The 10799-nt window shown below is 41.6% G+C and overlaps 1 protein-coding gene across 5 annotated transcripts in view; it reads left to right on the top strand.

Moving 5' to 3' along the window:
• MRTFB (myocardin related transcription factor B) overlaps window positions 1–10799 on the top strand; it is a 67971-nt gene that overhangs the window by 17849 nt on the left and 39323 nt on the right. For all 5 annotated transcript variants that reach the window (XM_038151630.1, XM_038151631.1, XM_038151634.1 and 2 more), the window contains exon 3: window positions 98–271. In XM_038151630.1, the coding sequence (XP_038007558.1) occupies window positions 118–271 (154 nt within the window). In that variant the 5' untranslated portion in view covers window positions 98–117. The remainder of the gene's footprint in view (window positions 1–97; window positions 272–10799) is intronic.

The following is a 10799-nucleotide window of genomic DNA, read 5'->3' as shown; positions in this document are numbered from 1 at the left end:
CAAAAGCCCAAAGCCCAGATGTGAGGCAGAGCGGTGCGTGAAGCGTTTGCCGGTGCTGCCGGAGCCGAGAGTGACCAGAGCCGCGTTGTTTCCGCAGAGCGCCGAGGCGTGCCCAGGATGGAGCCCGCGGGGCCGGCGGACGGCGAGGACGAGCCCGGGCCCCCGGCGCGGCTGGCGCCCAGCCCGCACAGCGAGGCCGTGGCACACGAGCTGCGGGGGCTGTCGCTGCAGCCCAGCCCCTGCCTGCCGCCCCTCACCGAGCGCAAGAATGGTGAGTGAGGGACTCGGGGGTGCCCGGGGGCGCGGAGCCGCGGGAGGCACCGGGCGGTGACGGCGAGGGACTCTCCTTGCCCGCTCTTGCCACGTCCAGGTGCTGCGGGATGTTGGGAAGTCCGTCTCGGGAGCATCACCTGCCAGGGCAACTCTTGGAGCAGCAGCAGGCACTCTGGAACCTAGAATGGAGTTGAGGAGATTTTTAAGTTTTAGTTTTAAAACTACAGCTGGTGTATACTACAAGTATTGATGAAATGTTTTTGAGTGTTGTATTATTATCAGACAAAAAGGGATAATTTTCAATGATGGGTTTTTCTGCATAAATAATACATAATTTATGTTTTGCGTTCTATCCTACAAATTTTAATTCAGTATTAGAATACTTCTGGAAAATGTGTTTTTTGTTAGTTTCCTGTAAAACTGAAATGGATGAGGTAGGTATGTGTGTCCTGTCAAACCTCCAGAGCAGCCAAACGATTGCTCGTCGATAAGTTCAGATTTAGTGATTTTGGTTAATTTAATTAGAAACAATTTTTGTAGAAATGATGAAAGTCAGAAGCAAATTTGTAAAAGTGAACTTTGAACTTGATGGATTTGCATTTAAAGTAGTTTTGATAATTTAGTATTTTTACTTTTTACCAAAAATTGGATATTTGCAAGAGTATTTTAGCATGTCACTACTTTATAAAGTCTATAAGCGTAAGAGATTGCAGTTCACAGAAATACAGTGGCACTTAAAAAATTCTGAAATGTTTTAAGGGTATTTTTTGGTAGGATATTTTTATGCAGGAAGCATTATGCTTACTGTGAGCTCTGGTAGTGATCCTTTAAACCTTTTGTTTACTTGAATTAGTCTTTTGGCAGTAGTCCAGTAGGAGGCTGAACTGTTCTAGTGTTGTTCTGCAGTGTTGTTAAGCTGACTTGCACAAGTTAGTACAGAAACTGTGTTTCCAGCTTTTCCAATGTCACTGCAAGGGTAGGAGGCTTCTGCTCTGGTTTGGTTTTGTTTACCATGGAGGTAATCACAGCGTGCCTGGATGAGCCAGCAGTCACTGGAGCTGTTACTACCTTCTCCTTTTTCACATTTTCCCCCTCTCCCCTGCCCTCTGCCCCAGAGATCCCAGTCACAGAGCAAAGCAGGAGTTAGAGTTCGGGTGGGCAGAGCTCGGTGGGTTTGCTGCAAATTCTCATGGTTAGCTTAAGCTCCAGTGGAATTATTGTCCCTTGAGTTTACAAAGGAGCATTTATATACTGTGCCAACTCTGTCAAAGAGGTTTTAACTTCCAGCAGGGGATCAATAACAAAACAGTTGGAGTGCATTAGGAGCTTAAGATTTTCTAGTCACTTATTACATGCAGGTATTTAGTCCCTGCGCAAAGAAAAATGGATAATTTTGGGAGGTGGATGTTGTATGTCAGTTTCTTGGTCTGTCATAATTTTAAGGTTCTCCTATTTAATTTGAGCTGTTTTCAAGTTCATGGCTGTGGGCAATACTGTATTGCTAATGAAATTAATTTCAGGTTCTCATTAGTCTGCATCTTTCTGGATAATTAGGCAGTACATACAGGGCATTGATCATGCAACCATGTGCCCTGTGTATTGCAGTGGTTTACATGCCTGTTCTCTGGAGGCAACTCTTGCTCCACTTGCTAAAAAGCAGCAAAGTTCTTATTGGTTCTGCTCTTCACACTTGTCACCTCCTGAATGATGACAGAGATGTGTTTGTGATTCTGGCTGTCTCATGACAGCCATGGGTGTACAGTGCCTCTCATGAGCAGTGAGCCTGCTCACATACGTGGAGTTGGGAAACAGGCTCTGCATCTGCATGCCACGTTGGGTCCAGTGTGTGCTTTTTAGGCGAGATGCTGTGTCCTTAGGAAGGACAGCTTGGGGGAAAAGTGCCATGGGTGAGGCTCTTTGGAAGCAGGAGGGAGAAGACTGATGCCTGGGTGTTGAGTTGGGCTGTGGTGGAGGAAGGCTGACAAGAGTAGCAGCAGCGTGGCACGGCCCAAGTACCAGTCAGAACAATGTGCTGCCCACACACACTGTACCACGGTTTCATGAGCTTCTGTCTGAGAGCCAGGAGGTGGCAAGGGAGGGAAGGATAGGCTGTCTGCTGCTGAGAGCAGGAGGGTGGACGGGAATGATTCTTCCTGCAGCTTTCCAACCTGCTGTTTCAGAGCCAAATGATGGGAAAGGATTGCACATGTAGATAACATCAAAAAAAGGAAGCAGTGCATGACCAGAGCTTTTTGCATGCTGAATTAGTACTTTTCCTCTTTGGCTGGAAGAGGGAGCTGTGAAGGGCTGGGTGTGAGGAGCCATGCAATCATTATTTCCAGGTACACGTAAAATAGAAAGCTCCTAGCTTGTGTATCGGCAGCCTCTCTTGGCTCTACAGCGGCTTCCTTGACTGTCTCATTGTGCCAAACTCTTCTTGTGACAGTGACTGCTAGTTTCTGAAAAAGAGACATGTAATTGCTCTTGTGCAGTTGTCATCCACAGGTGGGAGCCTGGTTATATTCTTGTAAAATGAGTGGATAAGTGGCTGGCACCTGTGCGGGCCGTTGAGTGCCCTTTGGCTCTGCATTTTGGCCATAAATCCTGTCAGAAGGGGAGTGTGCCCATTCCCTGCCCTTTGTGTGGTGTGGAGAAGCAGTTCTGTTCCAGGCAGTGGGAGCTATGAGGTGTCTGCTCCTCCAAACTCGCAGCCAGCATAGGAATGGGATTGCTTCTGCTGCTCTTTAGGGTTGTGCATCATGAACTGGAGGAGGATAGAGAAGGGGGTGCTGTGCCTCCCATGGCTGGCAGCAACTGTTCTCCAGCAGAATTGGGCTAATTGAGAGAAGAACCAAGAGTCTTGGATACTTTGTAGGAAAAAAGCCTTGGGACAGTGGACCTCCTAAAGTAAATGCAAGACTGGTAAAATCTCAATTAGGAGAAAGCAGTGCCCCTGGCTGTGTGAGAACAGGGACACTCAGGAGCAGAGACCCTGAGGCACTGAAGGTCAGGTGAGAATTGCAGCTTCCTGTGGGGCTGGAGAGCTTGTGGGATACTGTGGAGAATTCAGAGGAAGATGGAACACACACACACACACATACACAAAACCCAATACAAACCCAAACAAAAACAAATACTCCAAATGGTGTATATTGAGTCCTCCTAAGGGACCAGTCGAGTCAGCTGGGAGACACAGTTCTTAAAATAACTGAATGAAATCCACATCCCACTTAACCTAATGGTATTACTTAAATAAATTTGATGATCCAGGGGATTTTTTCTGGCATCTAAGAGTTGTGGCATATTAGTTTGCCTGTTATCTCTTATCTTCCACTCCCTCAGTATGTAGCACTGGTAACATGCATTCTTGGCATAATTTTATGGCTTCTGAACAAATTCTCTGTGCAATTAGTAGATCTGAACTGCGGTTTTGGTATTAGGGAATCAGGTGAGATTTGGGACATTCTTCTTGCATCTGTGTATGGCAGGTTTTTCTCCATTCCTCTAAGATCAGTGATCAGGTGTGGTTTTCCCTCTTGTAATGATATATAGGTAGGTCACTGTGCTTAGGTTTTTTTCTTGAGAGAGCTGGGAGAGACACAGTATAGAAAAGATGGCTATTGGAAAGACTAGAGAACAACAAATGGAAAACTTAGTTCTGATTAAAGTAATATCTTGGCAGGGAATATAATTGAAAAATCATCTTAAATTCAGCAAGTTCATAATCACTAAGCTGAAAGCAGTGAGATCTGGAAAACAGCATGCAGATATTCTGATTAACAGCACCACCACCAACAATAATATCAAGAAACCAAACATAAAAATCCCCCCCAAATCAGACCTCAAAGGAAGTGTATCCTGAAAGGCCAGTCTAGATAAAGAAGTGCACCATTTCTGTAAGATTACAGTAGAAATGTGTGTGTGCATTTATAGTGTAGTCATAAATAATGTGTGTGTCTACAGTGGTGGTCCAGAGAGGCTGTGCAATCTTCACCCATGGAAATACTAAAAATCAGACTGGGCACTGTCCTGGGCAAGCCTCTTCCAGCTGACCCTGCTCCAGCAGGACTTGGGCCAGGGGATCTCAAGAGGCTGCTGCCAGCCTCAGTGATTCTGGGGTTTGTCTTTCCCTTAAGGTTTTAATAACCCATGGAACATCCAATGCAAATATTCTATTAAATAATCTTTGCTAAGAACATGCAGCATGTTGTAATTAATATATGTTTGTCTATGCTTTGGGTTTTTTGGTAGTGCTCTGTTTTTTGGGGGAGTTTGTTTTTGGGGTTTTGTTTGGTTTTTTAACATATCAGTAGAAAAAACCAGAAGTCCCTTGGTCTCCCTGTAAATGCTTGAATGTCATCCTATCTGTTCCGAGAGGAGAGCGCAAACTGAGTAGGTACTGATTTCCCAGTAAGTCTGTCTTTGTCATTGGTACTGCCAGTTCCCACAATCCTAGCATTCCCAGGCCATCAGTCAGTGTCTACAAGGAACAATTTTCAAATATTAAAGCATGTGAAAAGACATACAAGCCAAAACTCAGAGATCTCTAGGGACTATGACCTCTTAAATGGAATATATTCTGACATTTTCACAGGCTACATGAAAGAATTCCAGCAGGGTCATTCCATTTGGTAAACTTCTAAACAAACATTCCATCATTTTAGTTTGATTTATAGATATTATTTTTTTTAATTATCTGCTTATTGTGAAGAGATTAACACAGGAGACATGACCTGTGACTGACTCAATTCAAGGCATCTGGTATATGTGAAATCCTGTTTGAGGGCTTGGCATTTGAGTGATTACAGGAGATACAGAAAGCATGTTTTCCTTTCAAGAGATCACTTGATCAAACTGTCTTATTCTGACCTTTTTTCTTGAAATTCCTTGTACATAACTAAATGCATACCTAGAAAAGAATGTTGAGTTAGTTTTAAATTCCATTGTGTAATTGTTTTAATTTGTTAGAACTAAGTCCTAACTGCAAATGTTGTTGTTGAAGTGTCAGTTTGTGACAGAGCCACTACAAGAAGGTAACACAGAGCAAACAGAACTGGTAATTGGTGTGCAGCACTTACTATAGGCAACTTTTGCAAATCAGAGGTAGCCCAGTGGATGACTAAATATTGTCCTCTACAGGATATATTTATGCAGTTAAATGTAGATCTGTATAGTTAAACATATACAAAAATGCACATTTTTATGTACTCTATATACACATTTTAAAAATATTTAATAATTTAGATGTGTACATGGGTAAGACCAAGTGGAAGGTGGTTTTCATTTAAGCAGTGAACGCTGCCAACATATGTCCTCCCTTAAAAGGAATTTGTGTGGGTTTTAGTGGGAGTAGAAGAACATGCAGACTTGTAAATTTGACATCACTGTAAGTGTTTGGTATTTTTCTGGGAAGGGTGACTGAGGTACATGGTGACCATTATTTGTGTTGTTTGGGTCTTTATTGCCACAATGGTGGAGAATATAAGCAGAACAGAACTCCCTCAAAACAATTCCCCTTAATTAATAATTTGAAGTAATGTTCTTAATGTTTATAGAAGTAATAGAATAAATTATAATAGAGGTTATGTAAACTGATGCTTTAGTTTGTGTAGTCAGAGCACTGTTTTCCTATGTGAAGAAATTATTACACCATGATCGAGAACTAGATTATCCTAACACAATATAAAGCACCAAGATACTCATCAAGGTGTATGTAAACCCAAGGTGAAATAGATATTTGAGTAATTAGGCTTTTTTTCCGACTTGAAAATGTTATTATGGTAATGAAAGAGTTTAAACACCCAAGGGCATTTGGTTTGGTTTTGTTTTTCTTTTTGATGGGATTGCTAAGGAATGAGTTCCATATGATGTGAAGAGTTGGAATGTACTGTTAAAGCAATTGTTGCTTGGTTACTTGGTGTTTAACGAGGCTGCAAAGCAGCTCCCAGTCAGTGATGGCACTCAGCACATCACTGATGCTTCACCCAGATAAGGGTTTGCTGTGAGGGGCAGACAGGCAGGCCCTGGGCAGGTACCGTGGGGCTGCATTGCTTCCTCCTGTACTTTGGAATTTTCGTTAATATCTACTAGACACTTCCACCTTTTAAATAACACTTCTGCTGCAGGCTGAAGGTTGGCAGAACACTTGGAGTCTGTGCTGCAGAAGAATGGAAGGAACAAGCACTGATGACCTTAGATGTAAAGCAAACATTTGTGAAAAACTTGTGCAATACATTGCTCTTAAATGAGATTCTGGCTTATGAAACTGACAGAAATGTTCCATTCTGAGGCCTTTTTTCTTCATTTCACCCACTCTTATGCAATATATTCAACTTTAATTGAAATTCAAATGAGAGGTACTTCTGCCCTCTGAAAATAATGCAAATTCTAACATTTAATTTTCACTGAAACCAAGAGCTTGTTTTGTGTCTTTTACTTCAGCTTCTGGTTTGGATACACTGATGCACTTTGTAATGGAGTTCAAACCTGTAACTGAAAAATACAACATGTAGGACTCAAGATTTTCTTTCAGCTGAAAGAGATACTTTGGTTTTGTTGTTTGATAGAAACCTGTCTCTCAGCCACAAGTTTTGTTTCTAGGTCATTATAGGTTTCTCTGTGATTCTCAGTTTCATTTTGCTATTTGTAATGTTAAAACCAGCTCATTTGAAACAGGTACATGCTCAAATTGCAGAGGTTGTATGTCCAATGTTTAGTTTGGAAATGAGTAGTTCTCTCTATTACAAAACATTGTCTATTTAAATAGCAGCAGAAAGAGAAGATGAAAAAATTGCAATTTGAAAAAGTTTTCTGCCTGTTTTTAACAAATACTGTCAATTTCAAATGACGATCCAAATTTCAGCTCACTTTTAGACACTGAACACAAAACCATTGCAAACTCTGAGTGGAGTTGTAAGATCCCAAGCTTTTTCTGTGTCCCTAATTTATATTGTGAAATTCATGGGTTGTTCTATTAACAGTATTACTGCTAAAATAAAGAGTAGTCCAAGAACAAACAAGTTGCTGTTGCTTCACTAATACTTACACTAGAGGATTTTTTGTGGTAGGCCAAAATGGGTGATTTGAATGGGAAGATGTTAAGTTCCCACCTGTAAAGTCACAATTTCTTTTCAGAGAAATGTGGAATTAGGGTCCTTTAAAACCAACAACTAAAGTAACTGAAATACAAAGTTTTTATCTGTCAAAACAATCTTCAGACAGCTACTGCCCAAACATAGGCAGTGTGTTCAATGTATCAGTGTGGTGGTAGTGGTTCGTGACAGAAATTCTGCTATTTCATAAGAGCTTAAAAAATTACCATCAGATTTGAAAGTGTGTGAGTAAATCTGAGGAGTCATTGTGGTGCTTTAGCAGTCACAGGTAAGAACATGTGTAAACCATTCTGGAGGAGTTACAAATTGATTTCATTTGGCAGGGAAGAGGGAGTCCTTAAATGGCAGGGGGGGCAGCACTGGGGGTAACAGGCAGCACTCTGCCTTGGTTCACATGGGACCTGCTCAGGACACCTTTGAGCACCTGGGTATTGGTTGAACAGGTGAACTTAGTACTGGAACATGCTAAGAGTGTTTCCGTTCCTTCTAGTACAGCTCTCAGGAATGTTTACAAAGTCCATGCACTTTTCTCATGTTGCAGTGCTGTGGAGCTGGGAATTGTGAGATGCCTCCAGGTGCCTTTGAAGCTGTCCCAGAGTTTTAGACTTTTCCAACAGACATGTTGAGATGATGATTAGTTTTCTTTGAAACCTTATCACTAAAAATATAAGAACTATATTGTTGCACACTCAAATAACCAGTAAAACCAAGTTATCAATTGAGCTTGGATTAACGTACATTCAAGACTGCTGGGAAAACAAAAAGTTGTTGGAATAGGAATATTTTTTCATGATGTGGGAAATAAATGTTATTCTTCATGCAGGGATTTAATAGAAACTTATCCCTGAGCAGAATATCCAGATATTCTCCTTATTCACAGTATAACTGAATGTGGAGCAGAACTATTTCCTTCTTCAAATGCATCTTTTCTTTCTTTTCATTTGTTAAGTCTGCCCTCATCCAAGTAGTCCATATTGTATAGCATTTATTGGCAATGGCAGTATTTGGTTACATGAAAAATACACAGCATCTTTTTGACCTTTCATCTCTCCTAGTCTGTACAAGAATTTCCTCATTCTTACTTTTCATTAATTCTGTAATTCCTGCTTTTCATACTAAAGATTTTGCATGTCACTGTTGAGATTTGGTCAGACTTCTTAAAGGTCTTCTAAAATTTTCATCTGTGCGCTAAGCTTGTATTGAACTAAGAGGTGAAATTGAAGCAAAATATGAGGTATACCTTCAAGTAGCTGAAGCATAAGCACACTGATCTGCTGTGGGGTGGCTGCCTTGGAAAGGGGGAGGAGTGGATAGCACCAACCCCTGGCTAAACTCGTCCTTCTGAACAAGAGAAATGCTCCTGAAGGCTTGAACTGCTGCCACCCAGCTGCTGTTACTGTGGTCAGCTTTCACCTGAGCACTGGGCACTCTCAGTCTATATAAAGCACTATAAAGGGATAGGGATGGATAGAACTTCCTTCAGAAGTATGGTGTTTGAAGAAAAATATCTTCCTTTGGCTTCTTTAATTACACACTTCCTCATTAGGGCATGGGATTTTTTAAATTTCAAAATGCTGTTTTCTGAATCATTGGGAAATCAGTTCAGAGTGTGTGAAGTGCACTGTACCTTTCTCATAAAACAATTTGTGCTGTTATATATTGTTACACTGTTAGAATATAATTCATCAATACAAACAATTAACTTCTCTCTTGGTACAAGAAAAATGTGGAGTTATAATCTGTTGTATCAGTAAGTGTGTAATATTTTGTTTATGGACTATGTCAGAGTTTAATGTGTGTTTAAGTTTAAGCAGTATTTGTATTCTGCTTGTCTCAGTTTTTATTTTCTGAATGTGTGGAGTTTCTCAACAGTAGTTTTGTTTCTTATGCACAGTAAGTGTTCAGCTGCAGGCAGTCAGGACATTAATTTGATTTATGAAGGAGCTTTTCTACAATATTTTTTCCTTGTGTTCAGTAAAAATCAACTACAAAAGCAAATGTATCAGAATAGTCTGTAACTTGTTTAATTTAAGCAGAACATAATTTAAGCTGATCATTTTTATACAAATGATGTGCAGACAACTGATTTTTAGGCTGGGAGAGTGGCCTCAAATCACTCATGCTGCAAAGAGTTTTTTGCCTGTATCGTCAGCTCCTGACATGTCAAGAGGTTGCTAAAGCCTGGTGAGCTCACAGCTCCTTGAGTCTGCAGTTCTGAGCAGATCTAGGTCTCCCTTCTCCCAGCAGCAGGCAAACGGGGAGAGGCTTCCAAATCCCGCTGGCTGGGCCAGGCAGCTTCACACCCGTGGTGTCACTTGCCCTGGGGCACTGTCAAGGTGAAGAGTCAGTGCTCAGTGGCTGTCTTGTAGAAGGATCCGAAGAGGAAAAGATGGGATTTTTTTCCTAGTTTCCACTTTCAAAAATTCTGTGTCTCAACGTATATAGGTATTTTCAAATCTGATTCTATGGAAGTGAAACATTTTATCTGAATGGAGATGTCCTTTATCATTTCAGGTTGAAGGATTTCAAATACAAAGTAGAGGCGTGGAAAATGTGTGCAATGATAGCATTTTTTGGCCAAAGGGAAGGGAAAATACACCTGCCAGAGTTCCTAGCTGACATGTAGAGACTCTTTAACATTATGTATAGTTTATTTTCTCTAAGTACAGGAAATTAAATGCAGACTCGTCTGCTGTTCCCTTATGGCCAATGCCAGGTAATTAGAGGGGATCCATTTCCCTGAAATCTTCCAGGTTGACGCTGAAGTTGATGACTCATGCAAGATAAATGGGATATGCTGCAGAGAATGGCAGATCAGAAGCTGTGGGAGGAAATACTCCTGAAACTGCTGGGAATAATGAGATGTGTAACTAATGCAAAAAGGAAAATAATAAAATACTCGGGGCTTAGCTATTTACAACAAGGAAGGAACAGAGGCTCTCATACTGCAGGGAAAGAAAGGCATGGAAATAATCACTGTTTTTCCCAGTTACCTCTGCTAGATAAATGTCTCTGGAACCAGACCTGGGGTTGGGTGGGTGGGAAGGTTCCTTAACATAAGAATAACTTTTTCAAATGCCACTGTGCAGCTTTGTTTACTGGTGAAACTTAATGAGTAATGAATGCGCCGGTCAGGCAAAGATGAAATATTTCTGCTGCGTGCAGCAGTGTTCCGAGGAGTGGGGGCAGGGAGAAGGAAGGGGAAGGGGAGAGAGACCTCAGCAGTAGTTTGTCTTAGGTATCAGCGAATGCTCTCCAGCAACTGCTGGATTTATTTTTAACCGCTTGACTCATTCTTTGTCAGATGATTGACCACCGAGCTGCACATGGAAACGCCAATGTGCAGAGGAAGCGAGCGACACTACAGGCGGGGGGAGTGTCTGCCTGGGCAGAGAGGCGGCGCTTGGGAGTTGT

The sequence above is a fragment of the Motacilla alba genome, chromosome 14 (genome assembly GCF_015832195.1).
Source record: "Motacilla alba alba isolate MOTALB_02 chromosome 14, Motacilla_alba_V1.0_pri, whole genome shotgun sequence".
NCBI classification, from domain to species: Eukaryota; Metazoa; Chordata; class Aves; order Passeriformes; family Motacillidae; genus Motacilla; species Motacilla alba.
Note: the sequence above shows the minus strand (reverse complement) of the source record. Positions and strands in the feature narration are given on the sequence as shown.